The following is a 16,065-nucleotide window of genomic DNA, read 5'->3' as shown; positions in this document are numbered from 1 at the left end:
GTCAAGGTAGGATATGTAGGATTAAAATAAGACAAGCTTAAGAATATTTGCAATGTTTAATAAGGTGTTGCTTGGCCTTTTATTGTAATTCTAGAAACAAATGAAGAGAATGCAAAGATCCCTGATACAATAAACCAGGGCATCGTTAGTATATATTAAAAGTTGCATAAGTCCACAATATGCACACAAATGGACTGCTTTGTTTTCACAACATACATAAAACAACTGGTGATGTTCAGCAGTTTAGATCGTTATCTATCAGAGTTTCTTCAGATCGTTAGGTTATGGTTGCATCGGAGGAAAGTGGTCATCAAAAAAAGAATGATGGAGCAATGGAGACAGTGGTCAGGTGTATTGTATGAATGTGTGAAGCAAATAAAAAGAAGTTCTACAATATCAAAATAGTTCAAACCAATATTTATACTAACCTGGGAACTGAGATCTGGGCATAATGGTTTCCATCCCAACGCACCCTCAGGCCAAAGGATGTTTGAAGCGTGATGAACTGACCAGCAAGACTAATAGACATGAGAGGAGAGGGGGAGTGGGGCAGAGCCACCCGTACTCCGTTCACCTGATTCAGTGATGAAGAAAAAGATGTTAAGAACATAAGAATATAAAGATGTTAAACAGACTGTGTAAACGTCTAATTGGTGGACAGGTCAGGGAGTATAAAAGTACAAAGAGTGTGCAATGTGCAGTATATCAGGCAAAAACAGACTTTGTATAGTTTTAACAAGCAAGACAGACATTGCTTTATGCCTATCACACTGTGTTATCTTTGGCATAGATTCAACTGTAAAATGGGAAAAATCTGTTTTGTTTTTTACATGCTGTTAGCAACAATGTAACTAAAGATATAATTTGAGTTCTTTGCTAAAATGTCAGTTATGTGTAGACATAAGACATCCATGGTGATGATACAACTTCTGTGTGGGATGTCTGCTGGCACACATTTTACTTAAAGATGGGAAATACAAGAGATAGTAATTCATTCATATACTGACCAGTGTTCTACTGCTCTTCATCAGGGTCACAGTAATTCCATCCACTGTCACATATAGCTTCCTCAGGTATGACACTCCTGCAACTCCTCTCTCTTCATTCTTTGCCTCCACAGAGAACCAAGGGCCTGCACAGGGAAGACCACGACAATCAGGAATATTGTGTGTTTATATTAAAGGTGAATATTGGCATTAACATACAAACCACCACTGACATTCAGTGTCTTCTCTTTGCAGCAAACGTGAATGAAAACAACATCTGTCATGCTTTGCGATGAAAATAATAAATGAGTAAATTTAGCTCATTTAAACTTTCATTTGTGCGTGTGGTGTGGCAAGACTAGAACAGGTGCAATGAAACCCAAACATCTTAATGAATAAATGTCTCAAAATAGTGTGTACCTGTGCTGTTCCTACAGCTTCTGGCCAGTGTGTAAGTACAGGTTCCCATGAAGCTGTAGTACTTCTTGTCAAAGGTGTTGTAGTGTGGATCCCCAGAAACTACACAATCCTGAAAGCCTGAGAGAGGGGAAAAACATCAGGAACATCAGACTGAAACACAGATGAAGCCACTGTAGAACAATTACCTAATAACAGTGCAGTTCACTGCTGCTTTGGACTTATACTGGCATTAAAATAGATGCAAGGAATATATCATTTCCTGACTAGACAAAAATTTGTATTATTTCAATTTCTTTTCTGCAACTCTGTGATTTTGCATTATAAATAATTGCATGTAACAAGTGTTGTTATAGACAAACTGTACAGAAGAGAGCAAAAGAAACATAACAGCAACACACACATAAATATTTCACTGTTATTGAAAGTAAAAGACACCTCTGGGTTGTGCTTCTCTATCTTCCATTACTCAGTCTAATTATGTATATTAGAGCAGGGATAGAAAATGCTAGGTGTGAACATTACAAACATACTCGTAGGATAGCAGCCCAGCTCTCCATCCTGAAGTTTACATTCATGCATTGGGGGGCATTCAGAGGCTTCACAGGTAATTCCAGCTGCACCACACCAACATTTTCGCTTGCAGTCTTCCTCAAAAAACTCCTCTCCAGGCTGACAAACAGACAACAAAATTGACAATTAAGCATAGCAGGCACAGATGATTCTTTGTAGATCCTTTTATGCATGTATGTATGAAAATGTTGTTTTAGAGAGGACATAAAGAGACTGCAAGTGACCTGACTTGAAATACAAAGGACCAAATGATTCACTGCCGGCCTATCAGACCCACTTCACCATACCTCATAATACTGGCCGTTCGTGTGGTTGCAGCCACACATGTTCTCCTTAACGCACTTGCCAGCACTCAGGACATAGCTGGGATCACACACACAGGACTCAGAGCAGGGACCAGAGCAGGAGGGGGGTTTTCCAAAGCATGTTTCCTGACAAGGATCTGCACAAGGTTCGTAGTGGCTGTTTGGGGGACAGCTCAGTGCTAAGCAGACCACAAGAGGTTGAAGTTAGTGATAGGAAACAAAAGTATGTGCTGGTTAAAATATAAAATGACAGCTTTTCACAAGAAAAGAGATACGTCTTTGGCATTTCCAGCTGTGTTGTCTTCCGTGTAACTAGATTGTTTGAGTTTGGTGGTAACCCAGTCTCCTGCAGCCTCTTGGCATATGTTGTCTGCCCAACTAGGTATGCTAAAGCAGCACTCCCTCAGTTAACTTTAGTGAGTAGGAAGCCCGTATGAAGTACTCTTCCACAAGTCAAAACTGACCAAAATCTCTCTTGTGTTATTATCTCCCAACTACTCAGCCAAGCTGATTTTTACCTAATGATATACCTAAAGATATTTTACTACTAAATTAAATCATTTGTCCTTCCAATACTCACGGCAGAAGGTTTCATTCCTCCATGGTCCAAGGTTGACCCCACGATCTTGGCATTCATTGACATAGGCTTCAATGGCTTCACACAAAATGGGCTTGGCACCATCCAGCTCACACAAGTCAAAGACACAGTCCCTGAAGTAATTCTGAGAACAAACAATCACTTTGTTACAATGCTTTATATTGTGTGACCATCTAAAACCACATATTCAAATTATTCCACTATTACGAATATCACATTTTCACCCTGAATGCACACACACATAGACAAATACAACAAGCTCAGAATAAGGACTGGTTCCACATTTGTTTATTATATGTGCACTATCCTCTACATGAACATACATTGGGGTTGACTTTGGGATGGCACACAGCAAAAGGTCCATTTTTGTCCAGCAGAATGCCACAATATCCAGAGCTTTCATACAGTTCCTGTTCTTCTTCATTGCACTCAGGGATGGTAGTGTTGGGTTTCTCATTACATCTGTCAAGACAGACCATCATCTTAAGAACATTTGTCTTTTGTCAATGGTAAATGTTTCTTTACACTTGCATCTCTGCAATACTCACTCTGGATTCATGTTCCAACTGTGTCCAAAGTCATTGGCATTTTCAGCTAAGCTTCCATCTGGTTTGCGGAAGTCATCTTTAGTATCTCCATCATAGTTGCCACACAGGCCACACAGCTTGTTCTGATAGCTGCAGATTGCAGAAAATGATTGTGTTAGAGTCTTATGCAAGAAAGACTAACAAGTAAGCCAGAACTACAACGTGTTTTAATTGCAGCCAAGTTTCTTTTCAGCAGTAGACTAAACCCCACACATTAGTAAGACTAAAAGATCAGACATGTACATTTGATGTGTTTGATAGCATCAGCATAGAATTAACTAGTCAGGAAATTAGAAGTTTTGTGTGATTTTATCTTGAAATTTTGAGGGAGCTGTTTGTGTTGCCCCTGCTAAATTGTTTAAATAAAATATCCTAGCTGTGTCATTAATCTCTGCCTTTATCACCTTACTACTCCTTACAGATAAAGGAGTCATGTTCAGTATATGAAAATGTGTTATAGTGTCATGGTCCGTGGTCCTGTGTCTGAGGAATGCGTGACGCTCGGGTAGCCACACCCCCGGGCTATCACCGGCACATCTGTTCTCCATCACGGTGACTACACGGAGATCTACTGAACCCGGCACTGATGGAAGGCTCCACGCCAGTCCGTTAGTCCCCCCACAGTGGTAACTAGACTTCCACGAAAGCGTGCATTCCCTTCTGGTTGGAACTGTGTTTAATCTGCCTACTTGTGTCCAGGTTTCGACTCGGCGTCTGCCACCTGCCTGTCCTCCGGCTCAACTGGATCACTCGGTGCATCATCTGGCCCATTCGCTATTTCCACGGACTTTCTGCTCACGGACTGCCACACTTCCCTCCCGAGCTCCCACAGTCCCGTTCCATCGTAAGCCCCCTACTCTAACTAAGTCCTGATGTGTTTTCCCTACTTTCCGGCTCCCTAGTAATCATCTCCCCTTTCTATTGCAGCCTCCCATGGTCCCGATCCTGGCTTCCTCGTGTCATTATTCCCCGGGTTTTTAGTTTCTTGTTTTGCTCTCTAGTTTTCCCGGGTCGCCTTTCGTTATTTCAATAAAGTGTCTTTTCTGTTAGCGCGGAGTCTGCATCTGGATCCTTTTGTGCACGCGCGCCGTGGCGCATAACATATAGTTTTAGTTGTATCAGTATGGATGTAGATTTCTGGACTGGTGAACTTGTGATTAAAACACCACTTTATAAGGAAACCATGAATTTGGTCTTCACTCACTCTTCGATTACTTTGATGTCCATGAAGGCGTTTCCATCATAGCGAACCGTCACACCAAAGTTCATGGAGACAGTGTAGTGTTTTCCTGACTTGAACACAGAAATACCAGGGGACGGAGACAGTGGCAGATTGACATTGGTCCCATTAACCTGTATGGGAAAATAGGCAGAGTACATCAAATCTGGCCAACATTTTCATTTTTTAATTACCCATGTCACAACATTACTATCTGTAACTGAAAAGAAACGTTCCTTTAGTGGGCGATCGTGGCTCAGGAGTTGGGAGTTCGCCTTGTAATCGGAAGGTTGCCGGTTCGAGCCCCGGCTTGGACAGTCTCGGTCGTTGTGTCCTTGGGCAAGACACTTCACCCGTTGCCTACTGGTGGTGGTCAGAGGGCCCGGTGGCGCCAGTGTCTGGCAGCCTCGCCTCTGTCAGTGCGCCCCAGGGTGGCTGTGGCTACAATGTAGCTTGCCATCACCAGTGTGTGAATGTGTGTGTGAATGGGTGGATGACTGGATATGTAAAGCACTTTGGGGTCCTTAGGGACTAGTAAAGCGCTATATAAATACAGGCCATTTACCATTTCTCATGCCAATGATGTCTGTAAATGTCATGCCCGACATGTTAAACGCAGCTGCCGGCATGGCAAGCGAAAGTGGATCGAAGCCAAAGGCATGAATGCACAAGAAAACAGTCGACCAGAACGATACCCGAATATTAAATCGCATTGTACGATCTAACAGGGGCTCGCAGTGGCCGCTCTGTCCCAATCCGAGACAAAATGGACGAGTCCTCCTCACTGACGCTGAGCAAGACCAACGTTGAGCCAAACAGTTCTGCGATACTTTAAACCAGCCCGAGCCACTCCACTTGTTCGAGGCCGAAGAACTTGCACCCTCCATGGATCTTCTTCCTTTCGATATCGGAAAAATTAGCAACGCCGAAGTCAAGACAGCGATGTTGGCCTGGACGAGTTCCTCCCCACAATGCTGAAGGACGACAAAGCCCAGTTGGATGCCGCCCTTAGAAGTCCCCTAAATGCCTGCTGGTCAACATCGCATGTACCCTATGAATGGGTAATTTCAATGACTTCAAGAAAGCTTTTGACAACGTCCACCGGCCGACTCTATGGGCTATCCCACGTCAATATGGAGTCCCCCAGCAGTTTGTATACGCCTTTTGTGGTCTCTGCTCCAACTCCCGGTTCTGCGTCCAGACAGATGATTGGATGGCGCCCTTAGAAGACCCCTAAACGCCTGCTGGACAACATCGCGTGTACCCTATGAATGGGCAAAAGGTGTTATCACCAAACTTCCTGAAAGGCGATTTGGGTGACTGTAACAACTGCCGGGGCATCACGCTCCTGTCGGTACCCGGGAAAGTGCTTTGCCTTATTCCTTTGAATTGGCTACTGGGCCCCTACTGGGCTCAACTACGGAAGACCTCCAAGAATGGACTGCAGCTTTGCAGAGGGAGGTGAGGAAGTCGGATTACGAATAAGCGCCAAGAAAACCAAGGTACTCGGAGTTGGCTACACAACTGCCCATGTTCCCGTCATAATCAACCAATAACGTGCTGATAAGTTGGAAAATTTCACATATCTGGGCAGCATCATCTCGAATTATGGGATCTCTGATCAAGATGTAAACTCCAAAGTAGGGAAGGCTGCCGGTGTCCTCCGACGTCTCCAATTCAATTCATTTAAATTCAATGTTTTTTATATAGTCCCAAATCACAAAAACAGTCACCTCAAGGTGCTTTATATTTTAAGATAGACCCTACAATAATACATACAGAGAAAAAAAACAACAATCATATGCCCCATTGACCAAGCACTTTGGTGACAGAGGCGTCTTTTAACAGGAAGAAGCCTTTGGCAGAACCAGCGAAAGCAAGGCCGACCAAATATCACATGGCGTCGAATGTTTATGGATGATCTGAAAACAGTCGACATCGCCTGGGACGAAGCTGAAACATTCGCCCCTGACCGTCATCGATGGAGATTGTTAGCTGCCCGATGCGTCGCTCGGCGTAGGAGGAACTAAGTGTTAAGTGTAAGTGCAAGTTTCTTTCCATGGTCAATTGCAGTGGTTTTCAGAAGTGTTCCTGAGCATGTGCAGTGGTTTGTACCACAGAATGATGTTTGTTTGTAATGCAGTAGTGCCTGATAACGTGAAAGCGTGATTGGTTTTCACATGCAAAACATCCTGTTTCTTCCTCTCATGTCTTACCTGCACAGTGCCACCTTTGAGAATGGAGATCTTTATCATCTGTGCGTATACATGTACGGCATTCACATAGGAGATGGTCGGCCTGTTATACCGGTTTTCATTGTCAGTATGGACCTCAAAGTAGGGCACAGTTGTGTCATTGCATGGACTAGACATCAGATAGCTGCAGTTGCCCATGAAGTCATATTTGCGTTTGTCAAAGCTGGTGTAGTGTGGATCGCCAGATGCAATGCATGTGGATGTACCTAAAGGAATAATATATGAGAAAAAGAAAATTGTAATTTCCACACTGTCAACTATCAAGTTATACCGACTGACTAAAGCACAACACAAGGTGTTCTTTGTGCAGATGTAATTTATTACACTGCATTAAATCAAGTCAACAACAATAAAGTCAACAAACATTATTACCTTTAGGATAACAGCCTGCAACACCATTAACCTCTCGACACTCTTCAGTGGGGTCACAGGAGTTATCAACACATTCCAAAGTGTAGTTCCCTACACAGCGACACAGCTTTGTGCAGCCATCTCCAAATACTATCTCACCAGGCTGGATAAAATGAAAACAATCAGTACTGAGAAAGTATACTGTATGTCTTTAAATGTACACTGTACACAGTACTAACTAGGACATCTGACCTCATAATAGTTATTGTTGTCATCTAAACAACCACACTTGTCCAGTGGCACGCAGTGCCGTCCTTTGAAGACAAAGCCTGGTTTGCAGAAACACCCAGTGATGCAGGAGCCAGAACAGTTGGTAGAGGGTTCCATACATGTAGGAATGCAAGCTGGACCGCACTCTATATACTCTGCGTTAGGAGGACACAGGTCTGGGTAGAAAGAAAAAAGGATTACTGGAAAATGAGCAGATACTCTTTCAGGAACTAAAAAGGTAGGAAGTTATTATGCAGTGTTAACAAACTCAGTCCAAACTAACAACATCAGTTGAGACAGTGGAGGTTTGGAGCGCCTGTTTCTAAAATGACTGCATTTATTTACTGCATTTCTAGGACCAGTCGGATAAAGCACTTGACACTGTAATCCACATCCATGCATTCATGCAGCTATTTCTATGTGAAGCTGTGTGATTAACATACCCAGAGGGTGGCATTCATATTCTCCATCTTGTAGTTGGCAGCTCTCAGTAGTTGGGTTACAGCTGGTGTTATGACACTGTAGCAGACCTCCACTGTGACACATACACTTTTGTTCACAACCCTCCAAGTACCAGTCATCGCCCACCTGACAAATGTACACAGAATGCAAAAAACAATCAAAATTTTGTCATGTAATTCTCTCTTATATGTCTGTGAAGGTTCTCAGTCATCCAGGTCATCGTAGTCAAAGGAGCTTGCAAAGAAAAGCGTCTGGACTTCTTTAAGTCTTTAAGTCTTCAAGCAACTTAAAGAAGTCCAGACGCCTTTCTTTGCAGACTCCTTTTACATTCTCTCTTATACATCACACGAATATAAAGATCAAAATGATAAATATACATTTGGATGCAAACCAGGGATTCTGTATGCCACTAACTAATTAGGCCAACCTTTACTCATTTATTTATTGATTTTGGGCTTGCTAATTGTGGTGGCACCAGTATGTAAATGCTATGACATAAATACAAATTCTATAACACCAGTGTCTTTTAAATTCAGGTATAATACAGTATAATAAATATAATCTGTGCTTGATAAGTTGAAAGTAAAAATCTTTGTTGTAAAACCAATATTTATGTGCCAACAGTTCTCTGCAGTCTATGCACCCTTAATTTAGTTGAGTTTTAATTTCTTTTGTACTGTAGGGTCTTTGTGTCTCTTGGCGTCTCTCCTGTTGAAGTTATAAAGAGAACTGAAAATGATGTTAGCATGAGCTTAGCACATTTTAAAGGTAAATGGAATATGGTTTTAATTGTTTGGAGGCTGTTTCCACTTACAGGGTGATAGGTTCCACTGGGGTCCACACAACCACAGTCTCTCAGTTCCACACATTTGTCATCACTGAGAATGAAGCCAGGGTTACACTCACAACCCTCCACACACACTTCCTCACAGCCAGGTGGTCCCACCACACCAAGACATGTCTCAGGACATGAATTCACACAAAGGGAGTAGGAGCTATTGGGAGGACAGGTCAGAGCTGTGTGGACAAACACAGGGATGAACAATAATGAGAGGGAACAATGGTGGACAAATAGCAACAGAGAAGGGAGTGGGTAGTACGATGATTCAAAGACAGGGCACCTACGTATCTCATATTGATTTAACTCAGTGTCATAAATGAAAGCAAGGACAATATTAACTGCATTGAATATTTTACATTGGTTTCAGCATTGTGCACTGTATCTTAAACTCTCCTCCCTATACAATTATAAATATGATTATAAGTTCAATTATAATGTTGGTGAGCAGGATGTAATATATCGTGGTTATATTTACAGGTGGATACAACTTCCAAATGGAGAAGCTATGGCATGCACCCCATTTAAAAGGGAAAATGCTGAAGGCTCATTTTTCCAAAATGAAAAGGTATTATTCAAGTCTTTATTCATTTATGCTTCAGAATGGGGCTTATCAAGCCAATGGGCGATGTCACTGTGACTATGTTTTATATATACTTTATGATATTCAGAAAGAACAGCTGATATTATTATTAAACTATCATATATCATTTAGATATATTTGGTATATCTCAGATTCAAACTTACGGCAGAAGTCTGGAGTTCTCCATTGGTAGACTTTGGCTCCAGCACTATGACATGCGTCAGTGTAGGCCTGGAGCTGGTCACACAGCACGTGCTGCTGGCCGTTGAACTGACACATGTCATACACACAGCTTTGGAAGAATGGAGTGGGATTAACTACACTGATGCACTCCCTGTAACAGAGAAAAGCACTCACTTAGCTTAGGTAGGAAAAGGCAGAGGCTCATATATACTGAAAATCTGAGTTCAAACAAACAAACAAGCTACATTTGGTGGTGAAACAGTCAACAACTGTTGCATAAGTTTAGCAACAATTCACTAGCTGGGGCCAGTGAATAAAGGTGAATGGCTTAAACATGAATTGAACTGCGGTTTGGGGAAGGCCTCGCTGGGGACTGGCGGTGGCTCCTGGGCTGGCAGATCCCCATGTACTAATGAGAAGTGAAACAGTGAAAGAATTGAAATTGAAAAAGGGGAGGGAGGGTTGGGAATGAATGGAAGAACAAACAGCTAGTAGAACTGGGGGATTATATATAGATAAGAACAGGAAGGGAAGTGTTTGGATACTTTATCTCTAACTCACTAACTGAGTCCACATTGTCATTTTACATTTTACAGTGTTCCTATTAGAAAAAGGTGAATGGCTTAAACATGAGTTGAACTGAGCTTTAGGGAAGGGCGCAAAGGGTACTGGTGCCTCCCGGGCTGGCAGATCCCCAAAGAAGGCATCCCCTAGAAGCAGCAATAATTGTGCATTGTGAAGGTGAAAGACCTCTGCAGTAATAATTCAATTTTTCAATTCAATTTATTTATACAGCCCCAAATCACAACAACAATCGCCTCAAGGCGCTTTATATGTAAGGTAGACCCTGCAGTAATACCTACAGAAACAACCCAACAATCATATGACTAACTATGAGCAAGCACTTTGGGAATTGGGAAGGAACAACTCCTTTTAACGGGAAGAAACTTCTGGCAAAACCATTCCCATGGAAGGACAGCCATCTGCCGCTACAGGCTGAGGTGGAAGAAGGAAAGCAGGACAAAAGAGAAGCGCAGAGAGAAGGTGGTCAAGGATTCCAGAGAGTAGAGTGGTTGAGCTTGGAAAATTACGAAGGAATGGTGGGAGAAGACATCAAAGCAGATTTCAGACAACGAAAGACCTTAATAGATGAATGAGGAGAACCCCTGATCGAGTGGCAACGTGGCTCGACTGGTGTGGAGGCTGGATGGATTTTAAGACATCAGGCAATGGCTTGACGGCTCGTAAAAGCTTTTACTGCTGTGTTTGAAAATGATCGATATGGAGACAAAGACTGGCAATACGGTGTCAGGAATGTGCATTGTTATGTTTTGGGAAAGATAGATAGATGCATGGACCCTGGCATCCAAGTTATTGGGGAAAGAGGGAAGAGAAAGTGGCTTCCAGGTTCCAAAAAGCACGCTGCTGCATTTTGTGAAAAAGGGAGGGAATTCTGCTGGATTTGTAAAGGAGGAAAAGAGAAAGAAAACATGGCATCCCAGTGCTAAAAGCCTGCTGCTGTATTTGTACAGGAGGAACAGAGAAAGTAACCCAGAATCCCAGGCCCAAAGGCTTGCTGGTGCATTTGCAAAGGAGGGACAGAGAAAGAGAAGGAGGTGTAACTGTCGCATTGGACAGTTACACCTCCACTGTCTTGGACTACATCTGTTTCTGTGTGGACAATGTAACAACTTGGAAACGATTCCGTGTGTTCCCTAATAATCCACCCTGGATGACACACGGAGTTCAACAACTTATTCGAACAAGGAACAACGCTTTCAAATCCGGGGACCAGGAGGCATACGGTGCTGCCAGGGCCAACCTGAGAAGAGGCATCAAGACTGCCAAGCAGCAGCACAGGAGGCGTATCGAGGCCAGGTTTGAGAACAACACAAACCCAAGGCAGGTCTGGGAGGGCATCAGGGCTATCACGGACTACAAAAGAAGAACACCATCACCCTCAGCCGACAGTTCTACTCTGGCTGAGGATCTAAATCTCTTTTATGCCCGTTTTGACAGGGAGAACACCGACCCTGTCCTGTCCCCTCTCCCCTCAACCGACCCTGCTCCGGTCCTGAGCACTCATGAGCTGAGGCGTGTGTTCCGGAGCATTAACACCAGGAAGGCGGCCGGGCCGGATGGAGTGCTGGGCCGGGTGCTAAAAGACTGTGCTGCGGACCTGGCAGACGTCTTCACCTCTATATATAACACCTCGTTGTCCTGTTCACTGGTACCATCCTGTTTCAAAGCAGCAACCATCGTTCCCATCCCCAAACAGTCAAATGTCACATGTCTGAACGATTTCAGACCTGTGGCACTCACCCCCATTCCCGCCAAATGCCTGGAGAGACTGGTCATTAAACACATCAGAGCTGCTTTTCCACCATCCCTGGACTCGCACCAGTTTGCATACAGGGAGAACCGGTCAACCGAGGATGCGATCGCCACAGTGCTGCACACATTACTGAAGCACTTGGAACACAGGAACACCTATGCACGGCTCCTCTTTGTAGACTACAGCTCGGCTTTTAATACCATCCGGCCATACAAACTCCGTCCCAAACTCCACCAACTGGGACTTAACTCCTCTCTGTGCAACTGGATTGTGGACTTCCTCACTAACCGTAGACAGAGTGTCAGAGTGGGTAAGAACACCTCTTCCACCCTTGTGGTCAACACCGGTGCCCCTCAGGGGTGTGTTCTGAGCCCTCTGCTATACACTCTCTTCACCCATGACTGTATTTCCTCCTGCGCGTCCAATCTCATTGTTAAGTTTGCAGATGACACTACAGTGCTCGGACTTATATCCAACAATGATGAGACAAACTATAGGACAGAGGTGCAACAACTAGAGTCATGGTGCCACGACAATAACTTGGTCTTAAACACCAAAAAGACCAAGGAGATCATTGTAGATTTCCGGAAGAGGGGCCATAACAACCATCTGCCTCTCTTCATTGGCAGTGAGGCGGTGGAGAGGGTGAGCAGTTTTAAATTCTTGGGGGTAACTGTGACCGAGGACCTGTCCTGGGGCAACCATATCACCTCAGTTGTACGGAAGGCCCAACAGCGCCTCTACTACCTGAGGAGACTGCGGAGCGCACACATTCCCAGATCTCTGATGTTGAACTTCTACAACTGTGCCATCAGCAGCGTTCTGACGTATGGATTTCTAGTGTGGTTCCCCAGCTGCACCAAGGCCGATCAGCAAGCACTCCAGCGGGTGGTGAAAGAAGCTGGCAGAATTATTGGAACAAGTCTGCCAGAGATCAGTAATATCTTCCCCACTCGCTGTCTGAGGAGGGTGCACAGTATCCTGCGGGACCAACATCACCCTGCGCGCCACCTTTTCCATCTGCTGCCCTCAGGGAGAAGGTACAGGTCTATACAGGCCAGAACATCCAGACTGGCCAACAGCCTGTATCCACAGGCTGTGAGGCTCCTGAACTCTCTGCCCCCCTCTCACGGACAATAACCATATCCAACTTCTTAATAGCAATGAACTTGTCTGCATTGGTGCATCATATCTTTATTCTCTTCCCCCTCCTGCCCCCCCCCCCTTTCTTAAATAGATAACTATCATATCTGATATCATATCTCACAGTACAATAATATTGAATGGGTTGCATTGTTGTATTTTGTCATGTTTCTCAGGTCTTTGTCTGAATTTCTACGAACATTATTGCTAAGGATTGTCTTATTGCATTGGAGTCACACTGGGTTAAATATGTACACTTGGGTTTTAAGGGGTATTTATTATTTTCTTCTTTTTTTGGGGTTGTATGGAAGCCCCAAACGCAATTTCATTGTTCTTGACAATGACAATAAATAAAATAAATACTAAATACTAAACCTGGCATTCCTGTGCCAAAAAACATGCTGCTGCACTTTTGTGAAAAGGGGACGGAGGGAAGAGGAACTGGCAACCCGGTGCTAAAAACTTGCTCCTGCATTTGTGAAGGAGGGATAGAGAAAGAAAGCCTGACATCCTAGTGCCAAGAAGCATGCTGCTGCATTGTGCGAGGGAGGGATAGAGGTGAAGGGAAACTGGAATCTCCTGGGTAGAAAACCTTGTTGATGCATTTGCAAATGAGGAATAATAACTTGGCATCCTGGTGCCAAAAGCTCACTGTTGCATTTGCAAAGGAGGGTTATAGAAAGAACCTGGTATCCCAGGTGTTTTGCAACGATAGATAGAGATAAACTGGCAAGTCATTGGTAAAAACTTGCTGCTGCGTTTGAGAATGAGGGACAAAGAACGAAACTGGCATCCCAGTGCCAGAAGGGTTCATTACAGCATTACAGTAATAGTATTGAAAATATTTATTCATATTTTACAGGTCAGTTGGGTGATTACCAGGCATGCTGCCATCTATTTCATGATTTTATAAGGTCAGGAAAAAAACGTTGTAAAATCCCAGGAATCCCATCAGTTTAACCAAGTCGATAACCAAAAGTGGAGGGGTTGTGAATTCTTACCGGAAGGGTCCAGTAGGGTCTGTAATTTTACCACATTTCTCTGGTTTTACAACTTCAGCTTCCAAATTGGGGTCACAGTCTGGATCAGGCTTTGTTCCTGGGGTACATCTGGTCAATACAAATACAAAACACAGTTACATCCTCTTCAGTTTGTCAGAAAGAGTCCGACAGCAAGGTAACGAAAGACATAACCAGAAGAAATCCAAAAGACAGAAAGATAGATATGTTGGAACTCACGAGTCATCTTCATCGTCTTTGGTCTGCCAGCTGTTCCCAAAGTCATTACTATTTCCTGCCACAGTGCCATCTGGTTTAGTGAAGTCATTGTCTGGGTTCCCATCATAGTCACCACAAAGGCCACACATTTGGTCATAGTAGGAGCTGGTAGGACAAAGTCAAGGCAGGATATGTAGGATTAAAATAAGACAAGCTTAAGAATATTTGCAATGTTTAATAAGGTGTTGCTTGGCCTTTTATTGTAATTCTAGAAACAAATGAAGAGAATGCAAAGATCCCTGATACAATAAACCAGGGCATCGTTAGTATATATTAAAAGTTGCATAAGTCCACAATATGCACACAAATGGACTGCTTTGTTTTCACAACATACATAAAACAACTGGTGATGTTCAGCAGTTTAGATCGTTATCTATCAGAGTTTCTTCAGATCGTTAGGTTATGGTTGCATCGGAGGAAAGTGGTCATCAAAAAAAGAATGATGGAGCAATGGAGACAGTGGTCAGGTGTATTGTATGAATGTGTGAAGCAAATAAAAAGAAGTTCTACAATATCAAAATAGTTCAAACCAATATTTATACTAACCTGGGAACTGAGATCTGGGCATAATGGTTTCCATCCCAACGCACCCTCAGGCCAAAGGATGTTTGAAGCGTGATGAACTGACCAGCAAGACTAATAGACATGAGAGGAGAGGGGGAGTGGGGCAGAGCCACCCGTACTCCGTTCACCTGATTCAGTGATGAAGAAAAAGATGTTAAGAACATAAGAATATAAAGATGTTAAACAGACTGTGTAAACGTCTAATTGGTGGACAGGTCAGGGAGTATAAAAGTACAAAGAGTGTGCAATGTGCAGTATATCAGGCAAAAACAGACTTTGTATAGTTTTAACAAGCAAGAAAGACATTGCTTTATGCCTATCACACTGTGTTATCTTTGGCATAGATTCAACTGACAAAATGGGAAAAATCTGTTTTGTTTTTTTTACATGTTGTTAGCAACAAAGTAACTAAAGATATAATTTGAGTTCTTTGCTAAAATGTCAGTTATGTGTAGACATAAGACATCCATGGTGATGATACAAATACTGTGTGGGATGTCTGCTGGCACACATTTTACTTAAAGATGGGAAATATAAGAGATAGTAATTCATTCACATACTGACCAGTGTTCTACTGCTCTTCATCAGGGTCACAGTAATTCCATCCACTGTCACATATAGCTTCCTCAGGTATGACACTCCTGCAACTCCTCTCTCTTCATTCTTTGCCTCCACAGAGAACCAAGGGCCTGCACAGGGAAGACCACGACAATCAGGAATATTGTGTGTTTATATTAAAGGTGAACATTGGCATTAACATACAAACCACCACTGACATTCAGTGTCTTCTCTTTGCAGCAAACGTGAATGAAAACAACATCTGTCATGCTTTGCGATGAAAATAATAAATGAGTAAATTTAGCTCATTTAAACTTTCATTTGTGCGTGTGGTGTGGCAAGACTAGAACAGGTGCAATGAAACCCAAACATCTTAATGAATAAATGTCTCAAAATAGTGTGTACCTGTGCTGTTCCTACAGCTTCTTGCCAGTGTGTAAGTACAGGTTCCCATGAAGCTGTAGTACTTCTTGTCAAAGGTGTTGTAGTGTGGATCCCCAGAAACTACACAATCCTGAAAACCTGAGAGAGGGAAAAACATCAGGAACATCAGACTGAAAC

General features: G+C 43.2%; 1 protein-coding gene across 1 annotated transcript in view; it reads right to left on the bottom strand.

Moving 5' to 3' along the window:
* Positions 1-16,065, bottom strand: part of zanl (zonadhesin, like) — an 86,178-nt gene that overhangs the window by 29,350 nt on the left and 40,763 nt on the right. The window contains exons 54-73 of the mRNA XM_082520070.1: positions 15,910-16,026; positions 15,511-15,635; positions 14,929-15,074; positions 14,344-14,487; positions 14,107-14,214; positions 9,609-9,778; positions 8,838-9,040; positions 8,005-8,149; positions 7,544-7,737; positions 7,313-7,454; positions 6,902-7,146; positions 4,671-4,819; positions 3,428-3,556; positions 3,203-3,341; positions 2,862-3,003; positions 2,264-2,460; positions 1,937-2,075; positions 1,407-1,523; positions 1,008-1,132; positions 429-574 (exon numbers count right to left, since the gene is read on the bottom strand). Of these exons, the coding sequence (XP_082376196.1) occupies positions 429-574; positions 1,008-1,132; positions 1,407-1,523; positions 1,937-2,075; positions 2,264-2,460; positions 2,862-3,003; positions 3,203-3,341; positions 3,428-3,556; positions 4,671-4,819; positions 6,902-7,146; positions 7,313-7,454; positions 7,544-7,737; positions 8,005-8,149; positions 8,838-9,040; positions 9,609-9,778; positions 14,107-14,214; positions 14,344-14,487; positions 14,929-15,074; positions 15,511-15,635; positions 15,910-16,026 (3,022 nt within the window). The remainder of the gene's footprint in view (positions 1-428; positions 575-1,007; positions 1,133-1,406; positions 1,524-1,936; positions 2,076-2,263; positions 2,461-2,861; positions 3,004-3,202; positions 3,342-3,427; positions 3,557-4,670; positions 4,820-6,901; positions 7,147-7,312; positions 7,455-7,543; positions 7,738-8,004; positions 8,150-8,837; positions 9,041-9,608; positions 9,779-14,106; positions 14,215-14,343; positions 14,488-14,928; positions 15,075-15,510; positions 15,636-15,909; positions 16,027-16,065) is intronic.

Source organism: Aulonocara stuartgranti (genome assembly GCF_965226115.1).
Source record: "Aulonocara stuartgranti genome assembly, chromosome: 3".
In the NCBI taxonomy this organism is placed as follows: domain Eukaryota; kingdom Metazoa; phylum Chordata; class Actinopteri; order Cichliformes; family Cichlidae; genus Aulonocara; species Aulonocara stuartgranti.
This window is presented reverse-complemented; position numbering and strand designations above follow the sequence as displayed.